The following is an 18532-nucleotide window of genomic DNA, read 5'->3' as shown; positions in this document are numbered from 1 at the left end:
TAGAAAGGGAAACTGAGGCTCAACAGAGCCATGTGACCTGTGCAGGCCCTCAGAAAAGTAGTGACCAAGTTTATCCTAAAGCACCTTCTTCTTTCTTGCACAGTCTAAGGAGGGTCTCAGATTTGGAGTAGGAAGGGGTAAGGTCTTCACATTTTAAAGGTACGGCAACAAGGTCTCCAATGAGTGAATGCCTTTCCAAGTTCATTGAACAGGAAACCCAAGCACACTATATCCAGGGATGGCTGGGATGAGATATACTCAGGGAGGAACACAGAAGCACCCAGAAAGAAAGGCCCAGGAGGCATGAACGAAGGGAGATCCTGGGGGAGGGACACCGATGCTTCTCTCTCCCTGGACTGAGGGGCAGAGCTTGGGTCAACCCCTCCCCTCAGGGGCATTGCCTGACCAAGGAATGTAGTCAAGGCCTTGCTGTGCTCCATTTAGAAATGAGGCAGTGAGGCCCTCATAGGCCCAAATTCCCCACCCCTGTCCCATAAGCGCCCGGGGCCGAGTCAAGGCCACACTGGGAGGGGTCCTCTGCCCAGCTGTCCCCTCCGTGTCATGTGCAGGAAGCCAGGCAGCTCGCCTTACAGAGCCCTATCCACCTCTATATATAGCCCCGCGAAGACAGCTGCGTAGACGAAGAGTGACCCAGAAGGAAAGCAGGGGAATAGAAAGAGGAGGCCCCGGCCAGACAGCAGCACACCCAAGCCACCCACCATGACGCTGGGCTTGGAGCAGGCGGAGGAGCAGCGTCTGTACCAGCAGACGCTCCTGCAGGACGGGCTCAAGGACATGCTGGACCACGGCAAGTTCCTCGACTGTGTGGTGCGGGTGGGTGAGCGCGAGTTCCCATGCCACCGCCTGGTGCTGGCCGCCTGCAGCCCCTACTTCCGCGCGCGCTTCCTGGCCGAGCCCGAGCACGCGGGCGAATTGCGCCTGGAGGAGGTGTCCCCGGACGTGGTGGCGCAGGTGCTGCACTACCTGTACACGTCGGAGATCGCGCTGGACGAGGCGAGCGTGCAGGACTTGTTCGCCGCGGCGCACCGCTTCCAGATCCCGTCCATCTTCACCATCTGCGTGTCCTTCCTACAGAAGCGCCTGTGTCTCGCTAACTGCCTGGCTGTCTTCCGCCTCGGCCTCCTGCTCGACTGCGCACGCCTGGCCGTGGCCGCCCGCGACTTCATCTGCGCGCGCTTCTCGCTGGTGGCGCGCGACGCCGACTTCCTCGGGCTCTCGGCCGACGAGCTCATCGCCATCATCTCCAGTGACGGCCTCAATGTGGAGAAGGAAGAGGCCGTGTTCGAGGCGGTGATGCGGTGGGCAGGCAGCGGCGACGCCAAGGCGCAGGAGGAGCGCCAGCGGTCGCTGCCCACGGTCTTCGAGAGCGTGCGCTGCCGCCTGCTGCCGCGGGCCTTTCTGGAAAGCCGCGTGGAGAAACACCCTCTTGTGCGTGCCCAGCCGGAGCTGCTGCGCAAGGTGCAGATGGTGAAGGACGCGCACGAGGGCCGCCTCACCGTGCTGCGCAAGAAGAAGAAGGACAAGGGGAAGGAGGCAGCCGGGGCCAAGGCCGCTGACAAGAGCGCGGGCGAAGCCAAGGCGGAGGACGAGGAGGAGGAGGAGGCGGAACGCATCCTACCTGGGATCCTCAATGACACTCTGCGCTTTGGCATGTTCCTGCAGGACCTCATCTTCATGATCAGTGAGGAGGGGGCTGTGGCCTATGATCCGGCAGCCAACGAGTGTTACTGTGCCTCCCTCTCCACCCAGATCCCCAAGAACCATGTCAGCCTCGTGACCAAGGAGAACCAGGTCTTTGTGGCTGGGGGCCTCTTCTACAACGAGGACAACAAAGAGGACCCCATGAGTGCTTACTTCTTGCAGGTGCCTGCCCAGCCCTGGGAGGGGCAGCCAGTGCCGGTTCTGGGAACGGGGGTCAGCTTTGGGGCCCATGAGAGACTTGTGTCTACTTGTTGGGGTGCCACTGTGTCTAAGATGAGATGTAGACCAGAGAGGTTGACTGACAGCCACTTACCTGAAGGTTGAAGACAGTTAGAGGCAACTGACAATTAGTATAACACTGATGTCTCAGTTTCAGGGGCATGTGAGCCCCAGGGAGGTCTAGTATGTTGGAGGCCCTCTCTCTGCACAGGGATTGGGATCAGGCAAAGTAAGAAGGAGGAGCAAGTCAGTGGAAGGGTCTGGGGCAGGACCTTGGCATGAGGCCAGGACTGGAGTATAGGATAAGAGTGTCCTATACACAGGTACCATCCTGCCTAGTCTCCTCGTACCTAGTCTCCTCACTGTACAGATGAGAAAACTGAGGCCCAGAAAGGACCAGTAGAGTCGGGTCACCAGTCCAAGTTGTAGGGTACTGTGGGATCTCAGAGGGCAGACGTGGTTTCCTGGTGACTGACCATGTAGTTTTGGGTCTTGCCATTTGGGTGGAATTTGGACACATGAAGGGAAGTTAGGGTGTTTCTGACTGAGGGATGGTGAGCAAGGGACACGAATTGTAATGAGCCTAGTGAGTGATGTGCTTGGTGAGGCCTGACCAAGTGTAGAGAAGGTTGAGGGGCAACTAGGCATGGGGGGAGGGCAGGGAGGGAAGGGGGCAACTCCAGCAGTTTCCAGCCAAGGTATTTCGTGGGCATTGTTTATTTTCTCTGGGCCTCCGTTTGTAACTGGGGATATTATTCTTCCTGCTTGATAAGGTTGTTTGAAGGTTATAGATGGTTATAAAGTGTCCATCGGCACATTGCTCCCTCAGAAAGCTGAGCCACAGATATGGTTGTAAGACTGTGGACGTCAGTCTTTTGGGGATGGTTGGTAGAGCTATACAGTTTTCTGTACAGTGGGGTTGGGTGGAAAACGGAGGGCAGGCAGGCCTCAGTTCCCGAGTTGTACTGGGGAAGGGACATGGCTCTGCGTGGGGGGCCCCATTGGTGCTGTGATGTGGTCTCTGGGCGCCCACCTCCGGGGGCCCTCCGTGGTTCTCATCCTGGTGGGAGGTTACGGTACTGCCTCCAGGGATGGCCTCCAGGCTGCGCTGGCCTTACCTGGAGACCTGGCCTCGTCTGTGACCCAGGTGGCGGGGCTGGGCGGGGCTGGGCTGGGCTGGGCTGGGAGAGTAGCGGGTGTGTGGCCGGTGGCTGACTGGACGCCTGACCCGCAGTTTGACCACCTGGACTCCGAGTGGCTGGGGATGCCGCCGCTGCCCTCGCCGCGCTGCCTCTTCGGCCTGGGAGAGGCTCTCAATTCCATCTACGTGGTCGGCGGCCGAGAGCTCAAGGACGGCGAGCGCAGCCTAGACTCGGTCATGTGCTACGACCGTCTGTGAGCTGGGGCCCGGGGCGGGGTTAGAGGGGCGCGGCTGGAGCCAAAGCCAAAGCCCGCGACTGCGAGCCGGGGCTGGGGGCGGGGTTGAGAGGACTGCGGGGGGCCAAAACCAGAGCCCGGGGCTGCGAGCTGGGGCTGGGGGCGGGGTTGAGGGGCTCGGGGGCGGGGTTGAGGGGCACGGCGGCGGCCCCGGCCAGGGCCAGGGCCAGAATCCCGGGCTGCGGGCGGAGGCGGATTTGGGTAGGGCAGAGCGGTGGGCCGCTGTGTGGGAGCGGGGGCCCGAGAGGTGCCGGTAATACATCGGGTGTACCCCGGATATGTGTTGGGTGTGTGGGTGAATGCAGAGGCAGGGACCCAGCGCACTCCTGAACCGGGCGCTCGCCCGACTCCGGTCTCCTCCAGGTCGTTCAAATGGGGCGAATCGGATCCGCTGCCTTACGCCGTTTACGGCCACGCGGTGCTCTCCCATATGGACCTGGTCTACGTCATTGGCGGCAAAGGCAGTGACAGGTGAGGCTCGGGACTGGCGCGAGGGCAGGAGCAGGGTTGTAGGTCAGAGCGGGAGCACAGTCTCCCCAGGCTGTCGGGGATTTGTGCGGGCTGCCTGGGCAAGGCGTCCGGAGCGGCTGAACCAGAGGAGCGGCGCTGTGTTCAGGCTTCCTCCCTCTCACTTACTGTCCTCCATCCACCAGGAAGTGCCTGAAGAAGATGTGTGTCTACGACCCTAAGAAGTTCGAGTGGAAGGAGCTGGCACCCATGCAAACTGCCCGCTCTCTCTTCGGGGCCACCGTCCACGATGGCCGCATTTTTGTAGCCGCTGGGGTCACAGACACGGGGCTGACCAGTTCAGCTGAAGTGTACAGCATTACAGACAACAAGTATGGCTGTTTCCTGCCCCTTTCCCTAGGCAGCCAGGGACCAAGGGCCCCACTGTGAATGCCTGGCTGTGTGACTTTGGACCTCTTGGCTCGCTCTGTGATGGCCCTGGCAGGAACCATGGTTGCTGCTCCTGGACATCAGCACAGAACTAGCCTCTCTCTCTCCTGATCAGCCATGAGGGGGGCATCCCCCACAATTTGGGGCCAGGGTTAGGGCCAGCCTGGTCTGCAGGAGACAGTTCCCAGGAGTACTGGGGGAGAGGCCTGGTTCCTCGTTTAGAGAGTCATACTGGGCAGGAGTCTGGTGCTGGGCGGTCAGGGGAAAACTGAACCGGCAGTCCACCTGGACTTTGCCAGCAAAAGGGATGGCGGGAGAAGGATGCCCCAGGCCAAGGAAAGTTGGTGCCAAGGCAGTTAGGAGGAAAAAGGCAGGCCTGTTGAAGGAAAGGTTGGATGGGGATGGGGAAGTGAGGATGGGGGTACTGGGGCTGGAGAGGGGGCAAGCAGGGCTGAGGGACTTAATCCTGAGAGTGGTGAAATGCCTGTGATGGGTTTTAGGCTCACATCTGTGTTTCTTAGGTGACAGCTGATGTAGAGAACAGATTAGAGATTTCCCAGGAGGCAGGGGTACAGCCATAGAGTGGGAGGGGGTGGTAGCCTGCAGATGGGGCACAGGAGAAAGACGTAGGCCAGCGCTTCTCCCACTGTGCTGTGCACATGAATCTCCTATGGGTCATGTTAAAATGCAGATTCTTATTCTCGGGCCTGGGGAAGGGCCTGGGTGTATATTTCTAACAACCCCTGCCCCCTTCTCCCCCACCCCCTGCAACCCAGCTCAGGTGCTGCTGATGCTGCTTGTCCATGGGTCACACTTAGAGTAGCAAGAGTTTAGGAGATAGAAAAAATATGATTTAGAGACTGATTGGATGTTGGGGAAAAGAGATGTGGATACTTTTGAGAGAGGGTGTGAGATCATTTAATGGAGAACCACTGGGGTTAGATCAGAAATGTGAGGGTCCAGTTAGGACATGTGGATTTGAGGGGCCTGGGAGTGTCCAGGAGGAGCCCATCAGGGCGGAGAGAATGCTGAGCTGGAGATCTGGGTACAACAGCAAACGGAGGGGATGAACTCCCTCAGGAGAGAGAGTATAAGAGGGAGAAGCTGAGGCCCAAGCCCCAGGGATTGTGGGGGCGGATGCATTATCCAGGAAGGAATCTAAGGACATGAGAGCAGGTGGGAGGTGGGCAGGTGGGAGGTGAGAACGTCACATCAACAGAGACGTGTGTTGTGCCTGGATTCTATGTTCTGTGGTGGCTGGGGACGGGAGAGCTGTTTTGGAGCGTAGGGATGAAGGCCCAATTTCAGGGTCAGTGAAGAGACCCTGAGAGTAATTGGGCAGTGAAGAGGGGAAGAAGGGTGGGGCACGGGCATCAGGGGAGGGCAGCTCCCCTGGAAGAATTAGTTCAGGAGCAAAGGAAGGCCACTGGGGGGATCCATGGTGGATGGCATGGCGTAGACTGGATGCTATGACCAGGGAACCATAAAGGGAAATGGGAGGGGCAGGAGAATGGGGAAGACCAGAGGGCAGGTCAGGACACAAGAGGCTGTGCTGGGAACATGGGTGCTTGGGATTCGGGTTTCCAAGGGGTTTGTAGCTAGAGATGTGGGTGCTGGGGCTGCCGAGGCCCCTGGGTGACACACCCCTTCACGCCCCCTCCTCCCCACCAGGTGGGCATCCTTCGAGGCCTTCCCACAGGAACGCAGCTCGCTCAGCCTGGTCAGCCTGGCTGGCACCCTGTATGCCATCGGTGGCTTTGCCACGCTGGAGACTGAGTCTGGAGAGTTGGTCCCCACAGAGCTCAATGACATCTGGAGGTGAGCCTGGGCCCAGGGAAGTCCCTGAGCAAGGCTGATGGCCCCCAGTGGTACCTGGCAAGCTCATCTGGGGATAGGGTGATCCTCTTCCAGGGAGTCCCCTGGGGAAGGGATAGCAGACATGCCCGGCTCCGCCCGGTTCTTTCCCGTTTGACTGGCAAGGTCCCTGTGGGCTCACAGGGGACCACGCCTGACTGTGAAGCCTCAAGCATGCCGCAGCCAGGAGCTGGCCCAGGCTTAGGGCCCAGACCCATGGAAACAGGCCCCTGGGAGTAGAGGGGGCCCTGAAGAGGCAGCCAGGCTTTTCCTCCCCACTCTGTCCTGAGTACTCCTGCTGGAGGGGAAAGCTGGGGCCAGGACTGAGAAGAAGCTGGACCCCAACTGCCCAGAACCATCACTTTCCAAGCTGGTCCTTTCTGGGGGTGGAGGGAAGAGGTTTCGGGGCCTGGGGCACCTGCTGAAACTTCCCTTATTCCCACTGCTATGTGGGGACAGGGGGTCTTGGGGGGACGTGTGGAGTGCCGAGTACAGGATTCTCCAGAGGAGGTGCTGTGGAGATGCAGGCCTTCCTGGAGGAGTGTGACATTCCTTGAGAGGTGACCCTTCTTGGAACGTGGGGTGGCTGTTCTTTGGGGGATGGGCCTTATGGTGGGGGGCCCTTTCCTAGGGCATGAGAATTCTCCAGAACCAGACCTTTCTGGAGATGGGCCTGGGGCTTCAGGGACATCCTTAGCCACCCCTCCCTGCTGGGGCCCACTCTGCACTCAGCTGACCCAGCTCTGTGTCCCTGTCCCCACTCCTCCCTCTCACCCGCAGATATAATGAGGATGAGAAGAAGTGGGAGGGTGTCCTGCGGGAGATAGCCTATGCAGCCGGCGCCACCTTCCTTCCTGTGAGGCTCAACGTGCTGCGCCTGACCAAGATGTGACCAGCCCCGAGGCCTGAGCTGAGCACCCCTCCCACTCTGCGGCCACACGGGCCTGGATTTGGGGGCTCCCAAGAGGAGGTGGGGAGGGGCCAGAGTCCACCTGGATCCCGTCCTCCCACCCGGGGTGCTCTTCAGCAGGGGAGAACTCGCTGCCCAGTCCTAGCCTTGCCGGCAGGGCCCAGGAACTTTAGGGCTCTCTGGTCCCCGTTTCCCCAGTCTTATTGTTCCATGAACCAGAGCCACAGGGGGGTGTCCCAAGCTGCATTCTGGGCCCGTCCCAGGCCACCTGTGTGCCAAGAAGGAAGTACCCACAGGACCCCATCTCCTTGCCTGTCAGCTGGGAAGCATCCGTCTCCAGCACACTCGGCAGCCCGGAGAGGAATAAAGTGCCTTCTGAGCAAGTAGCTCAGGGTCTAGAATCAGGTCCTCCAGGAGTCCGTGACCAGGTGGTTGAAGATGCCAGGTTGAGCGCCTGGGTTGCCCAGGGCAGTGGCCTCCGCACTACATGGGTGTATCGCCTCCACATTCTGGTGCCCCTAGAGCCTGACCTCCCCTCCCTGGGGCTCAGAGACCCCACCTCCTCATACAGCATGGACAAGAAGCCAGGAGATTACTGGTGGAAGGGACAGGGAATAGCCGAACTGTGGTAGAAAAGTCTTTTATTCTAGTGGTCAGGCCCCCTCCAGCCTGGCCTGGGCCGGACCCGGGAGTAGCTGAGCAGTGCCCATTCCTCTCCCCTCTTACTCCTCCCAGCTACTCCGGCTTCTCTTTGTCCTGCGTCTGCTCCTCTTCTAGCGCCAGGGTTCGCTCTCGTTCCTTCACTAGCTGGACACCACAGTAGGTGACGAACAGGACAGCCAGAGTAGTCTGGGGGAAGCCTGTGTGGGGAAGAGGTGATCGACGCCTGGGAGCAGGACCCCAGCCTCAGTGACGCTTTCCTTCTCATGCCTCTCCCCACTTGATTGGCCCTCCCTGCTGATTCCCCGGGGTGTTGGGCTGCAATGGCGGCATTTCAGGAGGTCACAGTCCTCAAGGTGAATGCCTGGCACTTTCTGTGTCCACACCCCCATCCCTCACCTGTGAGTAGCAGGCGCCTGGCGACCAGCTCTGTGAACTCAAGGCTGTTCAGGCTTACAAGGTTGTACATGATGATGGCCCAGAAGTTCACGGCCCCAAAGAGAGCTCGGACCCTGCGAGACATCTGCTCCGACAGAGAAGCCTGCCCAGTTCAGGAAGGCATCGGCAAGAGGGCCAGGGGAAAGAGGACACGGTGGGTCAGAGACCCTGCCCTCATGGCTACCCCAGGTCCTGGGGTTGAGCTTGGGTCCCTGAGAGTCCCCAGGGCAGCCCTCCCTCATTGTTAAAGATGGGAATACTGACCACCCAGCCTGGCCCAGGTGTCCACACTCCACAGAAAGGGGTGCTAGATACCCACAGGGGGAGCCATTGCCCTGATAGCCAGGAAGTCGTGGTGAGAAAGTTCTGGACTGAGAACTCTTCAGAAACTCCACATGTGGCTGGAAGATCCCAGAGAGCAGCAATGCCACCCCCTCCAGTGACTCAGCCAAACCCTGCCCCCAACATTTCCCACTCACCTCAATTTGTGCTAGAGGCCCCCACTCTGCCAGCTTCTGCGCCCAGAGCTCAAAGTTGAGGCCAAAGCAGTTCAGGAATGACCATAGGTAAACGATATCACAAGGTCCAAGCCACAGAGTAGTGATGGCAAATGTGGCCACAGTGGCCCCCAGCTCTGGGATCACCTCGGAGTGCTCCCCACCAATGTGGTCATACACGTACCTGCAAGAAAGGCAGGAGAAAGGACCAGCGGGGGGTGTGGGAGAGGGCAGGTAGGAGAAAGGCAAAGAATATACCACAGGGCAGCCCTCCTCAACACTGTCATCCTGGGGAATGTCCCATGTTCCTGATCTCAGATGCCTGGTCCTCCTCTACCCAAGTTCAGAATGTGGAAGGCTCAGCTTTGAACTTTGATGCCTTCTCATCCATTCCCCAAGCAATCTCATCTGACCCAAGACTTTGAACACTGTCTCTAGGCTGATGATCTCCAAATCTATGTCTTTAGCCCACTTTCTTGACTCACACATCCAACTGTCACTAGACATCTCATTTGAATGACTGAGTCCCCCATCCCTGTTGAAACCTGCTGCATCCTCATCTCAGATAATGACACTTCCCTCTACTCAAGCCTTGGTACCATCTTGGACTGTCAGTTCCTCTCCCCACATCCAAGCCAGCAAGTTCTGTGGGCTCTATGCAGTCCTGACTGCTGCTTGCCACCCCCACTACCGCTACTTGTCCAGCAGGTCATCTCCTATCATAGATTATTGCAAGAGTCTCTTAAGTCATTTCCCTGCCTCTGCCTTTGGCCCCCTACCATCTGCTCTCCACATGGCAGCCAGAGTCAGATCATAGAACTTCCACAATCAAATGTGCCCCCAAGGCTCCCCATTACGATTAGAATAGACCACCTCCTTACTAAGGCTAGAAGATCCCACGATGTCTGGTTTCTGCCTCCTTCCCTGACCTCACACCCACCAGTTAGCCCTCATTCTTGCCTTCCTTTCTCTCAGATACACAGAGCATGTTCCGGCCTCAAGCCTATGCACTTGCTCCTTCTCCCTGAAATTCTCTTCCCTAGATTTCCTTATCACTCAAGTCTCAATTCAAATATCATCCCACAGAGGCTTCCCCAGACCACAACTATAGAAGCTTCTATCCTGTGGCCAGCTTCTATCCCATCACACTTATTTTATTTTTTTTCATAATGCTTACCACTCTCTAAAATTATCTTATTTATATTTTGTTTACCTGTTTATGGGCTGTTTCTCCCCACTAGAGTATAAGATCCATGTGTTCACAGTCTTTGCTATGTTCACTGCTGTATCCCCAGTGCCTAGAACAGTGCCTGGCACATAGTAGATACTCAATAAATATTTGTTAAATAAATTCAGTAGAAGACCCCTTGAGTAACACTTCTCCATGCCTTGACCTGTTCATTTCCAATGGTTTCTTCTCTACACCATATTCCAACTTCGTCACCACTTGAAATTTCATTCTGTCCTAGTTACCATTCACCACCCACCCCCTCCTGATGTGGCCCCCAGCTCCAGTTCTTCTGGAGAACTGGGATCTCATTGACTCCTCCCTCTCTTCCTCACCTTGAGATCCTATCTTTACCACCCTCTTTAACTGGCTTAAATCCAATGAGTCATCTTTATAAATAACCTAAAACCCCTTATCCTTCACTTCTTCCCACCCAACTGGGAGAGCCCAATCACCCACATTCTCCTCACTTGCACCCAAGAAGCTAAGCCCTGTTGAGGAATATCTCATACCTTCACGTGCTAGAGTCCATAAATCCACCACCTCCAACCTCACCCGGGATTTCAGTGCTAAGGCTTCTCTAGTCAGCTTCTTGTGCCATGCTCTGCAGTGGCTAATCCACCCTTATCTCTCCCCCAATGATAAGTAGGTGTCGTGGGGGGGATCTAGGCAAGAAGAAAGGGGCCACGAAGATGCTGCCTCCCTCCATGCCCAACTCTGCATCTCTCAGCAGCTGACCTTGCCTCCTATTTCATGAAGAAAACTGAAGGCTTCAGGTGGACCCTTACTTCTTGACACTAACCCACCACCCTGCACCCATGCTGGCTTCTCTTCTTCCTCCCTGTCCTGAAGCCACGCCTGTGCCTAGCACTGTTTCCATCACCTCCTCCCTCCTTGGAGACCTCACTCTGTCAATCACCTCTCTATCCTGCCTCCCAAACGTAGACTTACTCTTAGCAACCAGGCATGTTACACTATTTGCTGTCTTAAGACACCTCACGTCTCCCTTCAGCAACTCCTCTGTCTCCCCCTCACTAGCTAGCTTCCCCAGCAGCATCTGACCCAGCTGCCCCCACCGTGCCTGGATGGTCTTCCTGGTTTCCAGACTGTCATGTGGTCCTGACTGTTCTGCTCCTCTGACCACAACTTTCAGTCCTTCTGCCACTCTCCTCTCTCCCCCAGTGGGAGTCCTTCCAGCTCCAATCCTAGCTGCACCTTCTTTCTTCTTCTTTACTCTCTCTCCTTGGGAACGTACGCACTCCCAAGGACTAAAGACCACTGTCCCATACTCATAAAGCTCAGAGCTACATCGGTCCTCCAGACTTCTCTGAACCCCAGACCCTCAGATCCAGCCACCTCCCTGAACCTCCACAAGCATATGTCCAGATTCCAACTATTTCTCACACAAAACCCCTTTCTGATGCCGCCCCTCCATCTTCCCAGGCAGAAAGAATCTAGGGGTCATTTCCTTCTCCTTCTTGATCCCCGCAATCCATGGCCAAGTCCTGTCCAGGGTCCCTGCTGTGTGTCTTGACTCCAACCATTTCTCTCACCTCCAGCGCCTCCATTCATGTCCAAACTCCTTTCACCTAGCCCACAACCCCCTCCTTGCTTCCTCTGGCTCAGGGAATGGGCCATCTTTTAAAACGTGGACCCATCTCTGCACTGCCAGAGTCAGACACCTCGCGGGATGACTGTGACCATTACTCCACCCTCCCCCCCAACCCCAACTCACTTGCAAAGCCAGTCGTTGATGCCACGGTCAAAGTGCCTGTGGGAGGAGAGCAGATGGGTGTGAATCAGCCAGGAGTAGAGCTGGCGGGGGGGGCGGGGAATGGGAGAAATAGGCTACGAGGGGGTGAGGATCCCTGCGGTGTTTCCCGCGGATCTCACACTCACGTTTCAGCGAAGACATAGAGCGCTGTGATGCACTTGGGAGCCTGAGGTGGGTCCAAGTGGTCAAGGCGCGCCACGGTGTTGACCACGCCGAAGAGGACGGCAGCCTTCACCCAGTCGTACACCAGGTTTGAGTAGGCCAAGCCAGCTGGGGACAGGGTGTGGTCACTGCCTGGGGGGAGTCATGTGGGTCTCCGCTCCCAGGATCCCCCAAATTGTGGTGGGAAGGCAGGAAACCGGGCCCTACCCTACAGCCTCTCTCCGCAGGTCCGGTCATAGAGGAGGCCCTGGTAGCCGACCCGCCCCCACAGAGGCCACACCACCATTTCCTGGGGAAGGAGCTGGTCCGGCCCGCCCCAGGGAGACCCCATTGGGGCAGTGGAAATCAATCTGAGGCCCTTGGGAGGCGGGCTCTGCAGCTATTGCTCTGGCCTCACAGAGAAGAGCTAACTCCAAGTCCCAAGCATTTCAGAGAGTAAATCCCGGCCCCCCAACCCTTGGATCGGTGCTGTGCCTTTTCAGGTGTCAGCTCCCCCAGCAGTGACGCCCTGGGGCACAGAGGGTCTGTCTTTCTGTCTTTCCCAGCCCCGTGTTCTGGCCCAGACGAGCACCCACCGAGGGCGCTGTCCGGGAGGCGGTTGGCAAACTTGAGGTCACTGGGGATGGTGAGGATGTAGAAGAAGTGGAAGAAGATGTCCACGGCCATGATGGCCACGACGCTGAGGCCGGCCTGGGCCCGGATGCACCACAGCTCACCCTCGCGCCTCACCGGCTCCACCTGGCTCATCTGGGAGATGCGAAGTGTCTGAGTGGGGAGGCAAGGCCTGCCGGAGGAGGGTCTGAATGGGGGGGTCACCAACTGGGGATCCGTGGGTGAGGGGAGAGGTGGCTTCATCCTGGTGGCCCTCCCTGAGCCTGGAGTCACTTCTCCGGCCTGTGACCTCTGTCTGAAGGGAATGCGGCCCCAAGCTGGGGTCTGAGGAGGCTGGGTATTACAGCTTCATCCTGGAGTCATGACTGAAGGTGAGGTCGCAACCTGTCTTGGGAGCCCTAGCTGACATGGGAGCCCCTGACTGGAGAGGGAGACCCAGCCCTGCTCTGGAAGCCCACAGGGTTTCCACTCACCTGGGTGTGGAAGCGATCAAAGGTCATGATGGGCCCAAAGAAGAAGAAAGGCAGGTAGAAGTTGTACTTGAGCAGGTCAGCTAGGGAGTAGCGGCGGTCAGGGTGGGCACAGCTCTCCAGCGCGAAGCTGGCACAACGCAGTACTGTGAAACCACTGCCCCCGTGAAACAGCACCTCTTGAAGATCAAAAGTGCCTGTTACCAACCCGCTCTGGATGGGAGAGAACAGGCCGCCAGCTCACCAGTTGCCCCTGTCTCTGGGAAGCCCACCCAGCTTCCCACAGGGGCCCAGCCTCATCCTTCCCCCTCCTTTCTTGCAGAGTCAATCAACAACACTAGCCACCGAGGGCTCATTCATGTTAAGTGTTTGGATAGCACAGGGAACAAGCAGGACATGTCCCCCCTGTGGTGAAGGAGACCACTCTGTGGGCAGGCATGTGCCCCAGTCAGAGACTTGGAGACAGGTGGGAAGTGAAGGAAATGCTTGGGGAGTCTCGGGAAATGAGGGCTTTGGATGGGGTGAGAACTTTGGGGTCCTAGTCCTGCACCCTCCACCCTTCCCCCTCCCCACTGCACACCTGCCAGGAGATTAGGGGATCCAGCTTGAAGGAGGCAAGGCTGGCCAGGCTGAGGCCAAGACAGAGCCAGGGTTGGCCCAAGAGTGAGGCCAAGTAGAGGCTGACACAGTGGCCAAGCAGTAGCAGCAGGTACCAAGGGCCCATTGTGCCCAGCACAGCCAGGGCCCCATACACGGCATACATCCAGGAACGGAGCTGTGGACAGGGAGAAGGGATGGTTTATCTATCCATACAAATGGAGGTGGGACCCCCAACACTTGTAGCTCAGGGGGAGCTGGCAGGGGAGGCTGGGGTGGCTCAGGTTCAACTCACCTGGGGGGCAACCATTGTGCAGAGTTTAGCAAATAGCACGTGTCCAGAAAGGGCGAAGACGATGACGTTGCGGAAGGAGGTGAACCACATCACCCACTCGAAGTCAGCCACGTCCTGGGGCAGGCCCGGGCAGTTAAGGAGGTGTAGGGGGGCAGGATGGGCTGGTACTTTGGCTGAGCAGAGCCCCAGCACCTCCCCAACCCCCATATTCTTATGCATTAGAGGACAGCCATGGCTGGAGGCCCTCGCCTTCTCCTCTGGGGGAAGTACCAGCCAGGTAGGTAGAGAGAAATGAAGGGTGGGGTGTGTGAGCTGCCCTGCCCCTCTGTTCGGCATATTGCCTGACATTCCACCATTCATGGCACTGTTCCTGGGAAAGACAGTGCTGGGGGCCCCTGCTGAAGCATGTCTCAATTTATTTCCTAAATGAGCAGTGCCTGGGGGCAGGCTTGACGTGGCCCCAGGAGGACACAGGGTGGACCGGTGGAGAAACAGAAGACTCTGAGGCTCAAGCCAGAGACCCTCCTCACCGTGATCCCTCTGTTACATGGGAACATCTGGAGTGGGGGAGAGTTGGAAAGGGTCTGGGATGTGAGAGACATGCCGGGATCAGGGACCTCTGTCAGGGACCCAGGGATGTGGGGGACCTACCATCTTCCGGCCAATGTACTCCCAGCCAGGTCGCACAGACTCCCGGAAGGCCTTCCGGTGGGCCCCATCTGAAAACAGAGTGTGGCCTCAGTGGGGACTGGGGGGACTTCACGCCCACACCCACCCATGCCCCTACAGCTGGGCTGACCATGACCCTGGAGAAATGGGAATGGGTCTAAGTCTCTCTCTCTCTCTGCTTCTACTTCTCTCTGGGTCTCATTGTGTGTCTCGGGCCAGGTCTCTGACTATACCCCCGAGGGTCGGAGTTTCTCTTTCTCTCTCTGTGGCTCTGTGTGCAGATCTGTCAGGACCTCTGCATCTGTCTCTCCCTGTGACTTCACCTAACTCAGCCCAAACCCCTGGGCTTAGGGAATATCCTGGGTCTGGAGCCTTGAAGTTTATAGCCTTGCTGGGTGGAACCCTGAAGCCCGCAGGGGAAGAAGCATCCCACTCCCTGCTCCAGAGCCCAGCTGTTACCTTGTGAAGCTTCAAGGAGGCCCCGACCAGCATAGGCCAGAGCCCCACTCAGCACCAGGGAGTATAAGCCCAGCTCCGCCGCAGGCAACGCTGTCTTGATGCCCATAGCCTGGGTGGCGCTGGGGGAGACAGATTGGGTGAGGGTACTGCTGCCCCTAGCCCTACCTCACCCTACCTGATGGACCCCGTGGAGATGGTGGGGATCCCATATGGGATCTCAAGCTATTATCCTACTTCTCCGGTCCCCCACTCGTCCCAGACACCATAACATCTAGCACCTGTTCCTAGCTGCTGCTCTAGCTCCTGCCCACCCATTTGAAGGCTTTTGAAAGCGTAATCTTCACTCTCAGCCTGCCCGCCTACCTTCATTGACCCTTTCATACCTTTCAGGTGGACTGGTCCCCACCCTTTGCTCGAACGGCTCCTGCCAAGGCCTCAGGTGACCTTCACGTGGGGGGACTCCATCTATGTCACCTCAATCATGTTTCTGGCCCCCAGGACCCCCAACCCCCTCAGTAAACCTCCTTCAGTTCCTGACAATGCCCCCCGCCCCCCACCGCCCATGCCCTCTTCTCGGATTCCCATACCCCTCCAGAGCTGCCTTCACTTCCCTGAGATCTCCTGGCCTCCCAGGTCCTGTCCCCAGTATTGAGCTTTCTTACCTCTCATTCAGCCTCCAGCCTCTCACTGATTCCCATTGCCCCAACCAGCCCCTGAGCCCCAGCCCTCCACTTCCCTGTTCCCTGCCCTGTGTCCTTGGTTATACCAGCCCATTCTCTGTGCTTGTGTCTTCAGGCCCTGGATGCTGGCTAGAGGTGGTGCTATTTGAAGAGGTGCCCTGGGGTAGTGGGTGTGGGGCCAGGCAGGGCCAGACAGGGCCCCAGGGATGGCATTGGCCTCTGTCCAAGGTGCTGACCAGTATCAGGCTCACGGTGAGCCTAGCCACACCCTTCTTTCAGGGCCTAGTTCTTCTCCAGGATGGGCCACCCCCTCGTATGCCCCTCCTATGCTCCAGTCTGGACTTGGGCTTTCCCAAGGGTGCCTTGGCTAACAGACCCAGGGCCAAATTAAAGGGAGGAATGTGTCTGAGCACTTTCTTGGGCTGGCCTGGGCTGGGCTGGGCCAAGAGGTGGCTGGCATGGCCCTGTCTCCCACACCTGATCCTCCTCCCCCAAATTCCCCTTCCCAGCATTGGAACCAGCTCTCCCAGCCCCCCAGAGTCAGCATTCTCCCCACTTCATATACAGAGGGGTCATGGACCAGAGAGGGGCGGGGACCTGTCAAGGTCACACAACGAGCCTGGGACGGGATTGTGTGTTCCCAGTGAGCCCTTTGGAATCTCAGATAAGAGAAGAGCATTTCCGCCCCTGCCCATACCAGGGGGCTCTCCAGACTGACTTCTGCAGTGCTGGCCTGAGGGCTGAGGCGTCTCCTCATCAGCCAGGTGGGGGGAGGGAGGCCTGGAGGATCGGGTTAATGGAGCAGGAGCTTGAAACCAGAGCACGGTGAAGAGCCCAAGAAATAGCTTTGTCAGCTGCCTCCCACTTGCTACTTTCCAATTTTAGCTCCCCATGGCCGGTGCAGGGTGTCCCCAGTGAGGCCTCCATGAGCAGGACCAAGGCTGGCCCCTGGCCTGCGACCTCTTCCAATAGACCCCCGGACCTGGGCCTGTTGGATACAGTCCTGCCCCCTGCCCCCTGATCCTGCCTGCCTCAGGCACACCTGAGGTAAAGACTGCTTTGGGACCTGAATTCTGGGATGAGGGGCTTAAGGTGGGCTCCACGGGTTTCAAGGACCCCAGAGTAGCTGAATTCCTGGCTGGCACTGACCTTGAGGAGGCTGTGAGGGACCCTGGCACACTGCCCACCTCGGGGCTCCGGGGTCCTGCGTCCAACCGTGCGTCCGTCCGACCAGCTAGGCTCTGGGGCCACAGTGGGGTGTGTCCAGGCCTGGGGTCCCCACCCCTTCAAGGCTATGAGCGGTGAGTGGTGACAGCAGGAGGAGGGTGGAGGAGGGCAGGGAGGAGGTGGCCTTCCTGGAGTGGAGCGGAGCTAAGCAGAGTGGAGCAGAGCCGAGCGCTGCAGAGCTGCTGGCCACAGGGAGCCGCAGGGAGGATCGTTGGGGGGGGGGCAAGGGTGGGGGAAGGGGTGGCCAGTGGCATAGGCTCTAACAGGGACACCTGGGCCTCACTTCAGCCTGCCTCTCTCGGTCTGTAGAGCCTATGCCTCCCTCTCCCTGCTGACCAGAACTCCCCTCTTCCGGGAAGTCTTCTGGGAAACCCCCACTGGCCTCTTGTGAGCCCTGCCCCATTGCATGCGCACACATGCACACTGCATGCTCAGCTCCATACTCTAGCCCAAATCTTTACATGGGAACTCCCAAGGGCTGTCCCAGGGCAGATCCATCTAGTCCCCTGTCCTGGTTCATTTCACTATATCAAGAATCCTTGCTGCCCAGGTGTTAGTGCCTGGTTGAGGACTGGCTTGACTGTAGGATTAGAACTGGCATGAGAAACGTGGTGGAGGGGTCCCATACCCCAGCCCTGTCCCACAGGCAGTTGTCCAGGTGGCGAGGTGCTAGCAGGGTCACCTGGCAAGGCTTAAATAGGTTCTTGGAGTGACTGGCATCTCTCGAATGTCCCTAACCAACCAGAAGCCCTCTGGGGGCAGTAGGACATGGCCCTCATTCATGGAAGGGGCACCCACGGCCTCAGCCCCTCCTTCCCAATGGGTAAGAGTATCCTAAAGAAACTGCCAAAAGGACAGGAACACCTGACACTCTCCCTTTAGGAAGAGGACCCCAGAGTCTAGGGGAGCTGGGTGTACTTGTGCCTTCTCTGTGGGGGCCAATTCAGGCATGTGCGGTGAGCGGGACCTAGGATCTGGGGGTTTGAAGGAGCTGTGTGACTGTAACAAGTCACGGGACAGGTCCTGGAACTCCTGCTGATCCCTGGACTCCAGCCATGGGCTCAGCAGAGGATGGGGAAAGAAGGTGCTGTGCCCTGCGGCCCTCCTCCACCCCCTAATAGGGGAACTTCCAGAGCCTGACCAAGGTCTGAGAAGGGGAGAGTCCCCTACCCTCCCACAATGCCCTTAGGCAATGAGCTTCCTCCCAAGCAGACACATTGGCCCAGAGGAAGAAGCAAGGAGGCCTCAGCATCAGAATGACACAAAAGAACGACACGGAGGCCTTCATCACTGGTGCCCACCCCCAAGAAGCGTACACCAAGATTACCGCACAGCATAGGGGCTGGGTGAGTGAGGCAGTGGGGATCACGGGCACTCGAGCTGGCCAGCATCAGGGATGGATGCCTCAGCCAGAACGCAGGGGTTAGGGAGGGCTTTCTGGACAGGGGTGGGCGTGGGGGTGAAGCTGAGCAGAGTCCTGAGGTAGAGTCCATGGTGGTTAGAAGGGCAGGAAGTTAATCCCAGTAGCTGGACATGGTTCTAAGGCTTTACATGGACTTACTCTTTTTAATATCACCACAACCCCTAGGGAAGGTGTTTCCATTTCCCCGATTTGATAGAAAAGGATACTGATGTACAAGGAGTCCAGCCCCGTAAGCTTCTGGGGCTGATAACCCTGCAGGGGAAAGAACCCCGCTCATCCACCCTGAGTGCAGGTTGTGACCA

At 58.0% G+C, this 18532-nt stretch overlaps 2 protein-coding genes across 6 annotated transcripts; one reads left to right on the top strand and one right to left on the bottom strand.

The window, feature by feature from the left end:
• The first annotated feature begins 545 nt into the window (after nucleotides 1-545).
• KLHL40 (kelch like family member 40) lies at nucleotides 546-7664 on the top strand. Its single transcript, XM_032861063.1, has 6 exons — nucleotides 546-1884; nucleotides 3176-3336; nucleotides 3742-3849; nucleotides 4032-4217; nucleotides 5947-6093; nucleotides 6910-7664. Exons 1-6 carry the CDS (start codon nucleotides 721-723, stop codon nucleotides 7019-7021), a joined length of 1878 nt encoding a protein of 625 aa, XP_032716954.1. The 5' UTR covers nucleotides 546-720; the 3' UTR covers nucleotides 7022-7664.
• Nucleotides 7664-17002, bottom strand: HHATL (hedgehog acyltransferase like). Of its 5 annotated transcripts, XM_032861068.1 has the most exons (12): nucleotides 16730-16988; nucleotides 14901-15019; nucleotides 14424-14491; nucleotides 13773-13886; nucleotides 13461-13655; nucleotides 12884-13093; nucleotides 12374-12545; nucleotides 11762-11906; nucleotides 11598-11633; nucleotides 8617-8818; nucleotides 8099-8240; nucleotides 7664-7899 (listed from the first exon to the last, which is right to left on the bottom strand). In XM_032861068.1, the coding sequence occupies exons 2-12, from the start codon at nucleotides 15004-15006 to the stop codon at nucleotides 7775-7777; spliced, it is 1515 nt and encodes a 504-aa protein (XP_032716959.1). In that variant the 5' UTR covers nucleotides 15007-15019; nucleotides 16730-16988; the 3' UTR covers nucleotides 7664-7774. The 5 variants fall into 5 exon arrangements, with proteins under 5 accessions (XP_032716959.1, XP_032716960.1, XP_032716956.1 ...); XM_032861069.1 differs by lacking the exon at nucleotides 8099-8240 and having other exon boundaries at nucleotides 16730-16995; XM_032861065.1 differs by having other exon boundaries at nucleotides 7800-7899; nucleotides 8099-8818; nucleotides 16730-17000.
• Between the last annotated feature and the right edge of the window lie 1530 nt (nucleotides 17003-18532).

This window comes from Lontra canadensis, unplaced genomic scaffold, assembly GCF_010015895.1.
Source record: "Lontra canadensis isolate GAN:19392208 unplaced genomic scaffold, GSC_riverotter_1.0 scaffold20, whole genome shotgun sequence".
Taxonomy (NCBI): Eukaryota; Metazoa; Chordata; class Mammalia; order Carnivora; family Mustelidae; genus Lontra; species Lontra canadensis.
The sequence above is the reverse complement of the archived record's forward strand: the minus strand, read 5'-3'. Positions and strand labels throughout refer to the sequence as shown.

Coding starts and splice junctions, on each gene's coding strand:
- KLHL40 (XM_032861063.1), top strand. CDS start 721: ATGACGCTGGGCTTGGAGCAGGCGGAGGAGCAGCGTCTGTACCAGCAG. Junction 1,885..3,175: donor TGAGTGCTTACTTCTTGCAG/GTGCCTGCCCAG, acceptor CCTGACCCGCAG/TTTGACCACCTGGACTCCGA. Junction 6,094..6,909: donor GAGCTCAATGACATCTGGAG/GTGAGCCTGGGC, acceptor TCTCACCCGCAG/ATATAATGAGGATGAGAAGA.
- HHATL (XM_032861065.1), bottom strand. CDS start 15,006: ATGGGCATCAAGACAGCGTTGCCTGCGGCGGAGCTGGGCTTATACTCC. Junction 13,094..13,460: donor ATCCCCTAATCTCCTGGCAG/GTGTGCAGTGGG, acceptor TCTCCCATCCAG/AGCGGGTTGGTAACAGGCAC. Junction 11,634..11,761: donor CTCTATGTCTTCGCTGAAAC/GTGAGTGTGAGA, acceptor CTCCTCCCACAG/GCACTTTGACCGTGGCATCA.